The following is a 17,584-nucleotide window of genomic DNA, read 5'->3' as shown; positions in this document are numbered from 1 at the left end:
GAAAAATGATGGCCTTCCAGCAGAGCTGTGGGGGTTTTGTCTTGGCTGCAGTGCAGTGCACGTCCGGAAAGAACGGAGATGGCTGGACAACACTACATGTGACCCGGAGACACGTTAACGGTGGAGGATGACTAATGGCTGTGTTTGTGTAATTACTGTAATGAAGCACTGCAGTGTTACACAAGTCTACATATTCATGTAAGTAAAGAGAGACAGAGAGAGAAAGGACATTATGGCGCATGCATGAGTGAAACCACACAATACAAGGTTCTTCCTGATATCCCAAATCGTTTTGTTGAGAAAGGTGCACAGTATGTATCTATTGCTTCTCATATTTTACTGCCTTATCCCACTCTAGTGCAGTAATACAATATCATTTTAAATTCAGTAAAATCAGTCATTAAGACATAATGCAACCGCCTTCTGTCACTTCACACCTTCACTTCACAAAAGTAAACCAGGTTATCAAGAGCCATGTTTTGCTTTCCTTCCCTATCACCCCACATCTTATTTATACCGCGCAGGCCAGGCCATGTGCCTTCCTCCATTAAAGATTTTGCTGCATTGACGTTAGCCTTTTTTCCTGCACTGCAGTGTGTCATACGATGTGCATGTTACGATCAGCAGCTCTTCGTCAACTCAGTGCATGAAGGTAGCCTACAACATCTTGATAAATCATTTTAATTGAACAGAGAGAGAGACAGGATGGTAGTAGTTTTCAAACGCACCCAGCTGCAGTATTCCTGTAACCACACCACCTCTGACCACATCTCTGCTCCATCTAAGTGCCTGCTGAGATCACATGTGAAACGTTTATAACATGACTGTGCATATTTTATTAAACAAGGCATCTTTATTGTTTGAAGAATATTCTAGTTTATATTATTTCTGATCTGTGGCTCAATGTAAACATGGGATGTGTTCTAGAGCCCATTTCACAATGTTATTCATCGATGCTTTTCTTTAAACATAAAGTTGTTGCAGTAGATTAGCACTGATGTGTGTTTAGTGGTAATGATCTTAGGATTCTTACTGTAGTCAAACTTGTATTTGTTTTATTATTTTGTGGCTACTTGGGGCAGTGCAACAATACTTTAATGTGAAATAATTGATCAGAGCTGTAATAACAAAAAGAAGATTCATAAAATACGATATTTAAATATATAAATTAAACATTTTGTGTTAGTTACTCGATTAATCAATTTCTTATTGATCCTGCCATAGCCTTGTATTGACCTCATTATTGAGTAAATGTACCAAATGTTTGCATTTGTCATTACTACTCTCATTATATTATCATTCATTCAGGACATAAATTGCTGTGAATATCACATGCAGTAGGAAACAAAATAAATGGGGAAAAGCAAACACATGATGGTGATAAACACTTTATTCATTTCAGGGCAAACAGGATAACATTCTGTGATGTAAGTGATTTAAATTACTTTGTAAAAAGAATGAATTGGAATTGTGTTAACAATGATTTTCCAATTGGTTTACTCTAAATAGGCCACTAATAAGAGAATAAGTTATGGCTTCTATAAACTACCAGTACTAATTAATACAAAATATGTAGGTCAAAATAAATATCACTTTCCTCTACAAATGTTTCAACATTCTTGTGACACTTCTTTGTTCCTCACTTGATTCCTTTCTATTTTTGCACATATTAGACACAGGGCTGGTTCATTTAATTAGTTCTGGTTTAATACATTGAGCAAGACTAATTTATACACATAATTTAGTTTACGTGTATAAAGTCAATGTTTTAACAGATGTTGTAAATGTTGAGTGCATGAGCTGATGATGCTATTCAAACAATCCTCCCCTGAAGCAGTGGTCGACTCTCTCCTGGTGACTGTCGGCTCAGCAAGTTCCACAACAACAAAGGCACCGATGTCACCGCCGAGCTGCCTCCATTACCGTCACCATGGTCTTCTCTTAGTGGCTGGTACTGCTTGAATCGCCTGTTTGCAGACACAAAACAGTGTTAAGAGTTCATATGGCATGAAATAAAAGCCCAAATCTCTATCAACAACAAAATCATACAAAGTAAACAAGTAATAAAAACTGTAAAATGGGAGGAAGATAGTTATTTTAAATTTGGAACAGACATTCATGTTCCTATCAGTATGAGCTGTAAATACTTTGGTGATTCCATCATTAGGATAAAATTTCAATTTGTCCAATAATTTGGTTTAATACCTGCAAAAGTATCACTCGGTTTAACTTTTGGTCCAGTCCTTATTGGTGAATGTTAGCATGTTAACGTGCTAAACTAAGATGGTGACCAGGGTAAATATTACCTGATAAACAACTGCATGTATACATTGTTGTCAGCACGTTAACATGCTGATGTTATCTCAAAGCACTGTTGTGACTCTGACCAGGATGCTTTCCGTTTGGGCGTTCCACAGGGATCAATCTCTGGACCTCTTACTCTCCTTAATACTGTATATGTAAATGATATGCGGCTGATGATTCAGTTTAGCTGGTTACTTCAAAAATGTATATATTGTGCATGCTGGCTTATTGACATGGCTTGTGACACACCTAAATTGAACTCAGCCATCATTACTGTTATTACTTGTGTTTTTTCTACTATTACAAGTAAAAATGTGGTCAAAATATGAAACATTTGATGCTGAGGATAAGAGTAATTGCAGTATCTTTGTTTGCAATTGATTTTCAAAAAAATTATTTATTGGCCCCAAATTAAATTCATAACTGAAAAGTTGATAAATAAGGTATTCACCTGTACATCAAACCAATACAACAGACAACACAGGCGAGAACCATAACCCCCAGGACTGTGGCTGCTGTTCCACCTGGAGAACCACCGGAGGCTGAAATTGAAACACATCACACAGATGAGAGCATAATCTATGGATTGAGTACTTTAGTGGTCCTTATGTAATTTTTCTTTCACCCACCTACTGTTACACTGACTCTTGCACTTGCCATAGCAAGACTGACATCATTGGTCAAGGAGACATTGATGCAAAATACTCCAGAGTCATTGAAGAACTGACGAAGGATAATTTGACAGTCTGGAGAGGGTGTAGCTGCACTACAGACAGTTTCCAATGGCGTGATACAGTCAGCATCTGAAATGACTGTGCAGATCTCATTTGGCAGACTGAAGGAAGGATAATAAGAATGCAGAGATGTAGATACAAGGAGAACAAACACAACTGTATATGTCATTTTCATAAACATAATACATAATAAGACATCATAAATCACAGTTTCTGTGTCTAACTAGATCGTTTTTGTCTAGCTGAACAGTAAGTAAACCTCTTGATGCTGAGTTGATGATGCTGATGTTGATGATGCTGATGTTGATGCTCACCTTCCCTGACAGGTAATGGTGAGGTCCACAGCATTCTGGGCCAACTCAGTTGCCATCGCTATAACGTTGGACATCTGTACAATCTCTACACTTTCAATACCCTCTGCAGGGTTGAAAGGTAGAAAGAGAGATTATACCACTATCAAATCATACAGTTTTTATAAAAGCAGATTATCATCGGTTTAGGTTTAAACTGCCATAGTTACAAAAACTGTATTGACTTACGGACAACATCTACAGAGGTGGCAACTGAGCCATAACGGTAGACCATGCAGTCGGCTGGTAGCTCTGGTGCTTGTCTTTTAGCCACAACAAGGGCGACCTGTGCTGGATCTGTTTCCACCTCTGCTTGAACTTCGCCCTCAGCTGCAACGGCTTCTTCAACGCCTGCTGGTTGCTCTGGAAAAATAAGTGAAATTTTGTCAAACTACTTTTCTTACAAGATCCATAACAATATAAAAAATTGTCCACTGGTTTTAGTTTGCTGTAAATTCTCACCTGCAGGAGCCACAGTAGCTGCAACTTCAGCCTCGGTATCATCAGCTGCTGCTGCCTCTTCTACAGCTGTGGTCTCAGTGGCAGCAGGGGCCACAACGTTATCAGCAGGGGCTTCTGTTTCAGCTTGGACAACCTCTGTAGCAGCATCAGCAGCCGTAGCCTCAGCAGCCTCAGCAGCCTCAGCAGCCACAACGTCAGCTTCTTGCTCTACAGCTACTTCTGCTGCAGGAGCAGCAGTGACTGCGGCCTCAACTGCCGTTTCTTCTCCCTCTGCAACAGGTGCAACTGAAGCAGCAGCATCAATAACAGGCGCATTTTCTTCAGTTGCATCTGTAACCACTGCCGTTTCATCTGCAACAACTGTATCAGCATCTGTAACAGCTGCAGCAGCATCTTCAGCAGCTGGATCAGCATCTGTAGCAGCATCTGCAACAACAGCATCTGCAGCAGCTGTATCAGCATCTGCTGGCTCTTCAACTGCAACTGGGGCAGCAGTGGCCACCTCAACTTCTGCTGCATCGGCAACATCTGCTTCAGCAGCAGTGTTGGCGGGATCTTGTTCCTCTGTAACAACAGCGGCGTCAACTCCTTCAGGCGCTACTGAGGCAACCTCTACTGCATCCGTGTCAGTATCAATGACTGCTTCTCCATCCTCTGCATCAGCTGGCTGCACAGAAACAGCGAGTGGAGTGGCGTCAGAAGCAGGAACGTCCAGGGCAATTACATCTCCTTCCTCGGTTGGTGCTGCTGGGACAGCGGCAGGGGTGGAGGCCATCACAACTACTGCTGGAGCAGCAGAGGCATCCATAGGAACAACTGAAATAAAAGTTAAAGTTAAATAAAACAACTGAGCAAAACGTTGTTCAGACTTCTTATAGGAGAGTATAGATCTAAACGATAAAATGTGTTTAAATTCTAACCAGCAGTGGGGTTTCCGCAGCCGTTGGGGATGCTTGCCATCAGAACCACCTGAGGCTTGAAGGTCCCGACTGCGAGGTATGTGTGTGTGACGGTGAGGTCTCTGGAGATCAGAGTGCCAGTGCTGTCCCCAAAGTCCCAGTTGAAGCTGACGTCGGCACTGTTGAGATACTGGCTGGGATCATGGAGCTTGACGCTGAAAGCAATGGCTCGGTTCTGGATGAAGTTCTGGTCGTCCTGGTTTACATCATTGACTTGGGCAAGTGATATGGTGAAGGGAACCTGGTCTGAGGACGGAGTAAAAGATTTAGACCTTTAAGATGAGGATTGTAAAGAAATAACCACATCATTTTTTTCTCAAGTTAGGTGAGAAATTGTTTGATAGGTCACCTGTGATGGCGAAAACTGTGGAGGCATAGCCGAGAGGAACGAACTTGTCTTTGCCACGGCAGTGATAGATAACAACCTCCATGTTGTAGGAGCCCAGGGGGATGTTGTCTGTACCGATAGAGAGGGAAGACGATGGTCCGCCTGCCACCTGCCAGTAACGCCCTTGAATAGAGCAACATTGTAATTATTTAGAGTGGTCTGATAATCACAGCTAAATTTAATTGAATTCACACATTTTGGAGACACTCAAGGTGTCACTTTCATCATACTGTACATGAGATGCTACAGTTATGGTTATAAAGTTTAACAAAAAACCTGAGTTTTTATGGAAGACATAAACCAACACCATCAAATTTACTTTATTATTACTTTTGACTGGTTGGGTGCTCTGCTTTTAAACAACTGCACAGGGTTAGACTTCATGACTTGTTTATCAAAACAGGTAAACAGCGATCTGAAATAAAAATAGGACTACAGTGCTAATTAAACTTATTCCAGATAATACTATAATTATTCACAGAATAATTAAGAAAAATATATTTTTCTTGAGTTGATAGCACAATTAAAACATGTAGTTTCTGCTAAAGTGTGTCTTATGGTGATGACAAATATTCAATGTCAGAGATTAGCACGGACAAGTTGTTTACTAAAAAGGCTTTGTTTGTGATACGGCCTGGGGCTTCACTGCCTGGAGGAGAAGCATCCCCTGTATTCTTTTACAGCCCATTTATGGTCTCTTCTTTATGGAGATTTTACAAGTTAATGTAATGTAGTCATAGCTGCATTTAGAAGGTGTGGATGTCCTATTGCAGTATTAAATACAGCTAAGGAGCAGCCTAGATTTTTAACAGACTAAATATTACAGAATTAAATATCTTTACCCCATGCCTTCCACACAAACACGTAGTGGGGTTTCTTGTCTTGGCTCCTGGTGAACGGTGTACCGTCGGGGAAAACTCCAGTTGACTGGGTGTCCTGGTCAGAATACACAGGCTGACCCTCCTGGTACTGTTGTCCTGAAAAGGTAATCGGCCATAAATTATATCAATATCAATATGAAGCAATAAAATAAGTGAGTTCATTGTCTTTTGTCCTATCATGATTATATACATTATCTAATTAAAAACATTTTTTCTCCTTATTTCTTGATAAGGAAAGTCTAAAAACAATATATTTTCTTTAGAAAACAGCATCAAAAACTTGAAATGAAGATCATTTTGTATTCAAATCTGTGATAAAATGATCAGCTAAAGAGGTTTGAGGATTGAGCATGAATGAAAAGTGAACCTGCAGTACCTGCCCTCAGTGGAAAGGTTTTCTTACCATTGATGGTGCAGTTCTGCGCCCAGACCACCTGCCCATCAGAGAGCGTCGTCTGGTTTGGTGGGAAGTTAAGATTGACATTGAAGGTTGCTCTTGCTCCTGTCAATGTGGGTGCGTCATTTTTCAGATTAAAAGTTACATCACCACCTGGAAAAAAAAGATTTATAATCTTAATATTGACTGGCAGACAGAATATTGTAACATTTCTGTTTTGAGAAATAAAGAAATTTGGCCTCACCAAACCAGCAGTTCCTGAATCTTGGGTCTCCATCTTTCCACACCGGATACATCCGTGAGTTCCATGAGCGGTAACGCGTGAACTGACTTCTAGGCTCTGGAAGAAATATCACAAACACATTTCAGGAAAAGAAGCTATTGATTTTGCAATTTATGCTATTCTCCTACAAAATCAATGAGAAAACAGAATAAAAGGCTATTTTATTGTATTTATTACCTGAGCTGCACCTGCAAAAATGTATTTCAGTTTTCTTTGTTATTGTAGTAAAAATGATATTTATTTATTTTTTGGTGTCAGATCAATGGTTGTATACCATGAACTACTTATTTCACTAGAGTTAAAGTTATGTAGGCTGTTTAAAAGAGGCACAACTTCTCTATTATAATCAAGAAGGCTTTGGACATAATGATAGAGATGCTTATGTAAACGAGAGCAGGTCCGTGTTTTTAGTGAGGAGGGGTGAGGAGTGTCTGGGTCCTTGGCGGTGGGAGTCACACGACCTGCAATCCCCCTCAATCCCTTTCATGTGACTATCAGCTGAGCAGCAGCATCAGTAATCCCAGTGAGAGGAATGAGGGATCCCACACAACAGACTCACTGTTTTTTTTTCTCGGTTTGTGTGTGTGTGTGTGTGAAAGGGTTTTTGCATGAAATACCGTAACAAAAACATGGCAAATAGTTTTAAATTGTACAAGTCTGAAAAGAAAACACCATTATTATTTACAGTATTCTGAATCACACACCCTGAAACATATTTGAGCCTACATATAGTCATGAATGAACATCAGCATAAGATAAGGGGGCATGTAAAAGTTTGTATATCTTCACTCTCTATAGGAGAGTGTGGAGTGTTACCATGAAATAAGCGTGAAATGACAGCTCAATCTATTTGCTGTCCAATTTGTAGTCCAAACAAAGAAATACTAACATTTTAGTGTGTAATTGATAGGAAATGTGTTGATTGTGTGATTGATGTATTGTTCATTAGTCGCAGAGAGTGACAAGTAATCACTTTCCCTGTTGCTAAACTGTGTTGGTATAAGGTGTTATGTCACACACGGCAATAATTTAAAATCAGTTGTCAAACATTGTTTCCCTTAAACATAACAGAAGAATGGTGCTAATAAGGTAATTCCACTTTATCTGTTTCTTTGGATCTTGAAAGAATGCTCAAATAAATCTTTGAAACAAGTGGTTTCTGATGGAAAAAAGTGTACTCACTCATCGCAGTTGCAAATGTGAAGGTCAAAACCAGCAGCACCAGCACCAGAGTCCTCATCCTGTATTTCGTCGTCTGTCTCCGCTCTCTGAGCCCCGATCTTTACCCGGCAGTCCTGAACCCCAACACAACTCCCACAGAGACTTAAGAAATGTCCTCCCACTCTCTTTAAGAAGGTTTCTTCTCACCTCTGACATCATTGTGAGTCTCAATCCGGCACCACGCCCCTTTGTAAGAACAGATATGAGTACTGTTGTGATAGCTGTTGGTGTTTTCTACAATAAATTGTTGAGTTTAACCATAGTTTTTGACATTGTTATTATCTTTTGTATTAAATGTTTAGGCCATCTGTGGTAGAAATGCTTTTACTTAATGTGTTTTTTTCACATTTATACCAAACTTTTTCTTACAATTTCTAGTAATAAATGCAATATCTCCAATAAAGCTCATAAACTTGAAGAGTAACTTAATAAAAAAAAACTCCAAAGGGTAGATACAGTGCACATAAATTATTCAAATGAACACAAAGTGGCAAATGTACCTCAAAGGAAGACAGTATTTTCTGAGCACATTATTGGAAAATCAATGGATGCTTTCTGCACAGTATAAATGAAAATGGTGTACGTGATGCCTGCTTCAGGACGGAGAGAGTGGTGAGAACTGCGAGCTAAGCTCGAGTCATGCCTGCTTTTGACATATGACCTTCCAGCTATGTGTGCACGGGCGTCACAAGAGGAGTGTGTGGGCAGCAAATCAATAGCATCCTTTTATTTCCTCAGTCATTCTTCTGTAACCTGCTGTCCACCTCAGGCTGCTGCAGATCTAAGAAGCTGTGCTCGCGGTAACGCAGACACACCCATGCTCAGTTTATGAGGCATAACATAAAGTTTCATTGAGATGAGGAGGAGAATACATTTAGAGGAATAAGCTGATTGATTCTGGAAGTAATTAAAAAACTAAAAATCACAAAAGGCACATTCTTGTCTACTAAAGCTTTGTATCACGTCTATTTCTACTTCAAATATGAGTAACATTTAGCCAAATTAAGACTTTTCAAGTCACACAAGGGAAATGACGCCAATGAATCCAGAAACAAGATATCATTGATACATCACAATTAATAATTAATCTGATTGCCTGGGTTCATGTTCTACAAAGCTGGAGAATGGACATTTGGAGCCTGCAATCCACCCTTGAAATACTCTATAGTAAAGCAGAGAGATGTTGTAAATCTAATAATATGAAAATAGTTGCTACAAAAGAGGCTGGCTTGACCATTGTTGGTCAGGACCTCCACTATAATACTATACATTAATATCCAGATGTTGTACATGGATTTAAAAAATGAATCTGAAGAAAAATAACGCAGTATACAAGTATACAAGAGAACATTAAGTTATAAAAAGGTACTAAAAATAATGTTAAAAAGTCGATGGGTGCGTAATAGCTTGTATCATGTAACTACCTTTTTGTTACTTTTTTTTAGGTTTCCTTTTTATTTTTCTTTGGACTTGTTTCATCACTGTAACTACATTTGTGTGTACATTTTAGGAATTGAATACAATTAAATAGAGAATAGATTATTATGTAATTATATTTTACTGAGAAAAGGGGAATATATTTCTATAACATAAACATTTTTACTCTAAAGTCAAAGGCATTGTGGGCTCTGTTATCACAATTGGTGGTTTTCCCATTGATGTTATCTCATGCCTGCTCAGGCTGCACTACATGTGACCCCTCATGTGCTAACAGCAGAGTTCAGGAGGAAATAAATCCTTCCCACAGAGCAACTGACTTAACATACCACAAATAGTCGACGGTTAGCTTCTTTCCTAATTAGTCTCCATTGTATAGTGTTTTGATAACATTGTTCCTGAGGTTCAGAGAATTTCTAGAATTAACGGAGTTGTATTTCAGACTGTTGAAGTCATCGGAAGTAATAGAAAATCTGGCAATTTTATTACTGCTCGCTTTCTCGGAGTATTAATTTAAGTATTAAACAATGGGTTTCACAGACTGGTTGGAGAAGATTCCAATTTGTCAGTAGTTGTCTTCACAGCAAGCCAAAATTAAATGATTAGATATAAGATAAGGGAATAATCAAAATAATTGACTTGTGGAACAGCCTTAACGTTAGTGTGACAAGTAATGGAAGGGCATACAATGTAACATCAGGACCACAGTTAACCTTGGATGTCTAAAAATTATACAAACACAGAGCCTGTCCTCCACCTGCAGTCACACACACTGACAACCCTTCTGTCTGTTTAAACAATAACTCACGGACAAGATTGTGTTTTATTATAGGCCAAAAGCCATAGCGATAAGGCCATCTGGTTTGTGAAGTGCTAGAACAAGATCAGACCAGACAGGGAAATGAAGTTAACAAATACAACGAGCATAGCAGTCATTTGGTGCATCCACAAGGCGTAAACAAATTTCCCTAATTTTTGTCAGTGATCCTAATTCCTTCTCTTTGTTGGTTGTTTGAGTTCCTCATTGCCACACACACCAGCATTCTTCTGCAAACACAAAGCAAAACTTTCAGTCATAGGATACATGACAGAAATAGTCGTCACTTCACATAACTGCTGGTTGGATGGACGTCAGGCCTCTGGGCTTTGATCATGTGCAGTGCTGGTAAGAGCGCCTCTAACAGAGGCTGCTTCTTCATGCAGTAACAGATGACATCCAATGCCTCATGACCACCCCTTTGTCTTTTTCACAGCACACATTTTGACTTGCTATAATGCACAGGTGCTACTAATAGCATTAACAAAGGCTATCTGTATTCCAGAAAGCCACGACAGTGTGACAACGAGCCAGGGTCCTGGTAATTCACAATACCAGGACCCTGAAACTGGAAGCCCTAATTTCATTATTTATACCTATAATTTTCCTACTGACATGCCAGCTTGATTCTGACTGGGGACCTTTAATGCACGTTGCCCAAAGAGGTTTCATAGGGGGCCCAGCAGCTCCGTGGTCCCGTTAATGGTTAATCAGTCCCTTGAAGGCACACAAAGCCACTGCGCATGATGGGAGTGAAACATGTGAAGTGAAACCATCTTCTTCACAAGGATCATTTAAAAAACAATGAATTGCTGCAACATGTTGTAACGATTGATGGAGCAGAGACATCTTGAATGTTATGGATTTCTCCAGTGCTTTTCCTGCTGTAACAAGTCAAAATGTCTGCTGATGTCAATGACTCTATTTTGTCTGGCTTCAACAGAGGCGCATGATCGAATTCCAGAGACGGAGTGCACAGCTACACTACTGCCAGTAGAGGGAGAAACGGTATTTGTCCTTCATTATGTGCCTTTCAGTACACTATTACATTACATTACATTACATTACATTACATTACAGTCATTTAGCAGACGCTTTGAAACATGGGGCCATTTAGTACATTATCTGACATTCAGAAACATACCAGACTGCATAGTTACGGTGCAAAAAGTATGCAAAAATAAACAAAACTGCTTGTCTAACCTATATATTGTGTGACCAATTGATATATGAAACTGAATAATACCTTTTTATTTATATATATATTTTCCATATATATATATTTATATATACACAGTATGTGTATATATAAATGTGTGTATACAGTTATACATATATGTATACATATTTTCTGTTGCTATTTTATTGTATTTTTCCGTTCTTGAAATATACTTCATGTACCTGTTTTATTTGTGGTATAGCACAAGAAGTTTGTACTTTTGCTGTTTCACGTCAGCAAAAAACCAACAGACCGCTTTTTTATTTGATGCCACTTCCGTCTGTGACGTTGAATCGTCGTGTCACAAAAACGAGCGCTACTGTAAAGTAACGCGGGAAATGCTCTTGTGTTGGTTCAGTGCTGAGGGGCAGCCGCTAATACGCATCCTTACGGATATCATCATTATCAGAGACAATAAATGACCTGACCCCACAATCCAACGTTTACGCTCTGATCTAAAAAAACAAAACAAAGTACCGTTGACAGCTGCTCGCAGGCTGTATCCGGTCCGTTAGAACCGGGAGGTGAGACAGTTCATTATATGCTGCTCCTCAACGTTTGTCTCTGTAGCCACCGAGCACTCGTTAGCTCACACACAAAGAGGGGAGTCCTGCTAACGAGCTAAACAACCGCCAGACCTCCTGCTACTGGTGATTTGAAGGAAGAAGAAAAACAATGGACACGTTTCAGAAGGTGGAAAAGATCGGAGAAGGGACGTATGGAGTGGTTTACAAAGCGAAGAACAAAGTCACCGGAGAAACTGTTGCTCTCAAGAAGATCCGTCTAGACACGTAAGTTCACTCGTAGTGTCGGTTCATCACCAAGCTAACGCTCTCTGTTGCTTTTACGATGCTGCAAATGTGATTAAAGTGTGCTACTCTGCCACCAGACTCTTGTTTTACATTAAAGCTAGGGTTAACCTTTCCTCAACCACCAGCTATTAAACTGTAAATACACATACTGCTCATATTATGACATTCTACACATTTTACTGCAGCTACTTAACTTTGATTGAGGAGATGAGACTATTTTTTTTGTAGTGAAGTTTCATTTTTTTCGTGGCCTGTGAAAAGCAGCAAATACATGTCCAATTATTTAAGTCCACACTAAGGCATTAATATGTATTGAAGGGTCACAAGTAGTCATCGCTTCATTATAAGGGGTGACAGGGTCACGAGCCAAAATAATGTTTAAGACCATTAAATATATACGTATTGCATATTTAACTGTGGATCTGATTGTTGTGTCGGTGCACTGTGCCATTACAACATGCTTCCTTTATGTAGGCCTTAAAGATTGATCATTGTTTGTGATATTAGTTTGCCCCCATGCTGCGTCAGGGAGCAGGATGTCCCCCGGCTTCAGCAGGTGGCATCACTGACTCACTTCATCCAGTGTTTCCTGCAGTGATGCATACGTGCAGTGCCAGTATAAGAGCGAGATTGAACAGCTCTCTTCGTCTCTCCCCAAAGTTATTTTGTCTCTTAAGTTGCCTTTGACGGTTTGCCCTGTGAATAAACACAAAATATAGAATATAAGGATTAAAACATCTTATTGAAACAAGCAAATATATATTGTGTAATAACCAAGCTGCAGTAAATGGCATTAGAGTAAAATAGTATAACTTGAGATAAGTGAATAAGCTTCAGTAACGTAATCATTTACTGTGTTTTTCCTTCAGGGAAACAGAGGGTGTTCCCAGCACTGCCATCCGAGAGATTTCCCTTCTCAAAGAACTCAGTCACCCAAATATCGTCAAGTAAGTGCCTGATGTTACAGATTTTTAGCTAAACCCTGTTTGCAAGTTTCTCGTTTTACTTGGTTCTGTCCGTTTTTTAAGCCAACCTGCCTTGTTGACATGTTTCAGACTGCGTGATGTCATCCACACCGAGAACAAGCTCTACCTTGTTTTTGAGTTCCTTCATCAGGATCTGAAGAAGTTCATGGACTCCTTCACAGTTGCTGGTATCCCGCTGCCTCTGGTTAAGGTAAATGTCAGCTAGTGTTTCTGCAAAACAGATTCTTTCTCACTTCCTCCAATACATCAAGAGTAAATAGTCTCTGGAGGTGACTTACCTGTGTGTGTGTGTGTGTGTGTGTGTGTGTGTGTGTGTGTGTGTGTGTGTGTGTGTGTGTGTGTGTGTGTGTGTGTGTGTGTGTGTGTGTGTGTGTGTGTGTGTGTGTGTGTGTGTGTGTGTGTGTTTTGTAGAGTTACCTTTTCCAGCTGCTGCAAGGCCTGGCCTTCTGCCACTCTCACAGGGTTCTTCATCGAGACCTGAAGCCCCAGAACCTCCTCATCAATGCCCAGGGGGAGATCAAGCTTGCTGACTTTGGCCTAGCTAGAGCCTTCGGGGTGCCTGTCCGCACATACACACATGAGGTAACGTGTACACACACACACACACACACTCACACACCCAACAGGCTTCATCAGTTATATGGTCAAAAGTGCATGTTCATTACCATACCGCAGCAGCAAAATGCACTCCATCATGCTTCCTCTTAAGTGAATTCAGTATTCTGATATGGTCAAGAGAGAAACCTCTCACAATAACAATTGAATCCAGGGTTCATTTCTTCCTGAGAAAATTGCATTTTCCTAAATACAAACTGCTTCTGTGATATTTTTCAGGTGGTAACACTTTGGTACAGAGCACCTGAAATCCTCCTGGGCTGTAAATACTACTCCACAGCTGTCGATATCTGGAGTCTTGGGTGCATCTTTGCTGAAATGGTAAATTTGCACTAGGTTTCATATTTTACAATCAAGCGTATCTGTGAACGACTGACGCCTGCACATGATGCACACGGATCAAATCTAACCAACAGACTCCCCTCACTGTCCACTGTTGTGCAGCTCACCAAGAGGGCCTTATTCCCCGGCGACTCGGAGATTGACCAGTTATTCCGAATCTTCCGAACGTTGGGGACGCCCGACGAGACCACCTGGCCGGGAGTCACGTCAATGTCCGACTACAAACCATCTTTCCCCAAGTGGGCCCGGCAGGATTTATCCAAAGTGGTGCCGATTCTTGATGAGGATGGAAGAGAACTGCTCGGAGTGAGAACCTTTGTCAATAATTCATGAATTAAATTAGCATTAATGGCCTCTGCGAAGGAAGTTGGTCTTGTGTGTTTGTTTCTGTGTTAGTCAGCAAGATCCAAAGGTGACGATGAGATGTATGTTGGAGTTGGTTGAAAAGAGTCAAAGAGCATCAACTACTGCACTGAGATGCAACAAAACCAGGCACATGTGTCCCAGGATATAGTCTGTTCATTTGGATGAAGATCCAGATGCAGATTACAAGCTGTGGCAGAAGTACACAACTATGTCTTAGTTTTTATTTTTTGTCCTTACAGGAAATGCTGAATTATGACCCAAACAAAAGGTTGTCTGCCAAGAACGCCCTCGTACATCGATACTTCCGCGACGTCACCATGCCAATCCCTCATCTGAGACTCTGAGTCATCAGTCCATTTTAATGCAAGCAATAAGGACCTCGCCACGCCTCATATCCACGACTGGAATGGACAGAATAAGTGGACACTACAGGATACGTTTGATCCTTCAATGGATATTTGTTAATACCTAAAACCAGCTTTGTAGCCGATAGACCTCCTGAGAGTTTGGCTGTTTTTTTTCAGCAGCGATGTTATAATAGTTCTGAACGTTTAAACTGTCATTTTCAACCTAATTATTTTTGCATATATTTCTGTGCAACTGCCATTTTTGATGTAAATGTCAATTTGTGATTGGGAGTTGAGAGCGCAGGTCAGGTCAACTCAATCTAGTAGTCTGCCGTTATATTTCTCATGTTTAAATGACACGTTGGCTTTGAGGTGTCCAAATTTAAGTAGTCAAGTAGTTAGAATTAAACATGATTGAATAAGTTTGTGGGATAGTGCAAATAACAAATGTCATGCTTTGTGAGACTGAGCAGCGGCTGAATGAAAGACGTGTGTGACGGTCGTCACACAACAGTTTGTGCTCAAAGAACCACGAGACCACAATCGTGTTCGTTGAGGTTGATTTTCTAGCAGTTTAATTCTTTACCTTTTGTGTCTAAATTATCTTGAAGTGACTTCATAACGGCACCTTTGGTTGTTTGACACACAGAAATGTTTATCGGTCGTTGAGGTTTGCTGGCAGGATTTGTTTTTTACCAAACAGAAATTCTTTGTACAGTTGTGATATACAAACGTTCCCTGTTGAAATTCAGATTTTACAGAATTCAATATGCTGTTGCATCTTTCTGACTCTAGATTTTATTCAAATGTAATGAACCTTTTTTATGGATATTGTTTATTTACAGTTTGCAAAAATAAACTTGTCTAAACAACTGTTGCTGTTTATTTGTGTGTGTGAGGATGATTTTGGTGTTAAGTGAGTGATGGTTTCTTCTGTTCTGGAGCCAAGGGAAACATTTCCAAGTAGTTTTTTTTTAGACTCAAACACCAGAGTCAAAGGCCGTCTCACATTGTTAAATCAAGTTCCTGTTACACTTCACTTATCTCTGGCTGCTGCACGACCTCACACACCGACCTCTACAGTTGGCTGCTCGTCGCATTAATGAGGAATGGTTTTGTTAACCCGTTCAGTTGCAATTTCCTGCAGCCGAGACGACCCGATAATGCCAGTGATGATGTAACAACTTACTGTTTTAATTCTCAGTCAAATGATGCAAAGTAATACATAACAGTTTAAGGATTGTTTAGGAATTCTAGGAAAAGTATGGGAAAAGTGATATTTTAATTGTTTTCAAGATAGAAATGTTGAAGTTTGTTAAATTATTAAGTTTGATGATGAACTGGTGGTGGAGGGCACATCCAAAAAAGGATTTCAACATAAAATTATATTATATAATTTATATATATCATTCTCAGGGGATCTAGAATTGCACATAATTTGCAACGGCTCTCTGACTCGTCTTACGGTCCGGTTATTGCGGTTATGATATTCCTGCAGAGGGAAAGAGTAGAAATCATTCGTTTGTACGTTTATAATATATATAACCTTATTTTTCATTCTCTTTCTTCTTTTTTTAATGTTTTTTCAAATATTTTCTGTCTATCGGCATTATGAGCACCGAGAAGCTATATGCTTGGCAGTGCAGTCAGGGCTGCATTTCAACCTTTGAAGATGTTGTAAATTTCCCCACTGCGGGACTAATAACGGATTATCTTATCTTAGATCTACACCGTTTATTTTTGTCTTTTTTGTGTATTAGCAGCCGCTAAAGCCGCACAGTCCTTTTGTGAATTTGCCCCTCAGTGTTTTAAGTGTAATGTTTATCATTCTTGGCAAACTGTTAGATATTTAAAACACTCATTTCAGAGTTTGAAATCTACTCTTTCTGCTCTAGTAGCCAGGATCTCTTAAACTTTCTAAGCATGTGAATTACCCTGGAAAAAGCTGCACAAAAGACTCCAAACAACGAATTACAGTAGGTGCTCCAATGAAATATAAACAGACCTACAACTAAATACGTTTTTATTAGTCACGCCGAATTTAGACGTCATGTCAGTTCATGCAGGTCAGCTACAAGAAACAAAGTTGAAATCAAGAAAAGATGTACAGTAACAGAACGTCAGCACAGAAAATCAAAATCACAGAGAAAGTAATGTATTGCTTTCTGCCACAGTGTCATTTTTGATGCTACCACTGAGGGCGACAAAGTCTAAAATCATTCAATCTTACACATAGTGGCTTTAATATGTTTGTATCTTCTTTTCTGTATATGACAGACTTCTTGCGTTAACAGTTGTACTTTTATTATCAAAATGAACAATAATTAGAGGCAGAAAGCATAGATGAAAATGGGAAAATTTGCATATTATAAGCAAAAAGTAGGAAATCTCGATATGTTATATTTAGATATAAATTAATAAACAATTGCATTATATTAGATGTATAGTTGAAAAAGTGGTGCTTTTTTTGGTGATTTGATTTGGTAAAAATTGAAAACCACAAAATATGTATGTGCTCAACTTGTGAGAAAAATTCATCCCATGCATAAACTGAGAAATATGACAGCACTAGCCAGCTAGCTGTTTCATGCACGTATCCTAATATCCAAGTTATGTTTATTGCAGCTCTGAGGTTGCCCGCCATAGTGGCAACATTGTTGTGGT

General features: G+C 39.6%; 2 protein-coding genes across 3 annotated transcripts; one reads left to right on the top strand and one right to left on the bottom strand.

Moving 5' to 3' along the window:
- Positions 1 to 1,636: 1,636 nt before the first annotated feature.
- On the bottom strand, positions 1,637 to 7,998 carry pmela (premelanosome protein a). The gene is made up of 12 exons (XM_076110876.1): positions 7,941 to 7,998; positions 6,720 to 6,815; positions 6,482 to 6,628; positions 6,040 to 6,174; positions 5,159 to 5,320; positions 4,771 to 5,055; positions 3,851 to 4,666; positions 3,578 to 3,751; positions 3,353 to 3,455; positions 2,934 to 3,139; positions 2,756 to 2,846; positions 1,637 to 1,967 (listed from the first exon to the last, which is right to left on the bottom strand). The coding sequence occupies exons 1-12, from the start codon at positions 7,996 to 7,998 to the stop codon at positions 1,814 to 1,816; spliced, it is 2,427 nt and encodes an 808-aa protein (XP_075966991.1). The 3' UTR covers positions 1,637 to 1,813.
- Positions 7,999 to 11,760: 3,762 nt separating this feature from the next.
- On the top strand, positions 11,761 to 15,793 carry cdk2 (cyclin dependent kinase 2). 2 transcript variants are annotated; one of them, XM_076110938.1, is made up of 7 exons: positions 11,764 to 12,243; positions 13,134 to 13,211; positions 13,320 to 13,440; positions 13,662 to 13,832; positions 14,085 to 14,186; positions 14,310 to 14,513; positions 14,813 to 15,793. In XM_076110938.1, exons 1-7 carry the CDS (start codon positions 12,128 to 12,130, stop codon positions 14,915 to 14,917), a joined length of 897 nt encoding a protein of 298 aa, XP_075967053.1. In that variant the 5' UTR covers positions 11,764 to 12,127; the 3' UTR covers positions 14,918 to 15,793. The 2 variants fall into 2 exon arrangements, with proteins under 2 accessions (XP_075967054.1, XP_075967053.1); XM_076110939.1 differs by lacking the exon at positions 14,813 to 15,793 and having other exon boundaries at positions 11,761 to 12,243; positions 14,282 to 14,484.
- Positions 15,794 to 17,584: the final 1,791 nt, after the last annotated feature.

Source organism: Anarhichas minor, unplaced genomic scaffold, assembly GCF_050575085.1.
Source record: "Anarhichas minor isolate MPS153535 unplaced genomic scaffold, ASM5057508v1 ptg000043l, whole genome shotgun sequence".
Lineage (NCBI taxonomy): Eukaryota > Metazoa > Chordata > Actinopteri > Perciformes > Anarhichadidae > Anarhichas > Anarhichas minor.
Note: the sequence above shows the minus strand (reverse complement) of the source record. Positions and strands in the feature narration are given on the sequence as shown.

Bases quoted from the DNA above. Each gene is read 5' to 3' on its own strand.
- pmela (XM_076110876.1), bottom strand. From the start codon at position 7,998: ATGAGGACTCTGGTGCTGGTGCTGCTGGTTTTGACCTTCACATTTGCA. The intron at 6,816-7,940 runs GTGAGTACACTT...TATTTCTTCCAG, and splicing joins CACATTTGCAACTGCGATGA to AGCCTAGAAGTCAGTTCACG. The intron at 3,456-3,577 runs GTAAGTCAATAC...TCAACCCTGCAG, and splicing joins CACCTCTGTAGATGTTGTCC to AGGGTATTGAAAGTGTAGAG.
- cdk2 (XM_076110938.1), top strand. From the start codon at position 12,128: ATGGACACGTTTCAGAAGGTGGAAAAGATCGGAGAAGGGACGTATGGA. The intron at 13,212-13,319 runs GTAAGTGCCTGA...GACATGTTTCAG, and splicing joins AGTCACCCAAATATCGTCAA to ACTGCGTGATGTCATCCACA. The intron at 14,187-14,309 runs GTAAATTTGCAC...ACTGTTGTGCAG, and splicing joins GGTGCATCTTTGCTGAAATG to CTCACCAAGAGGGCCTTATT.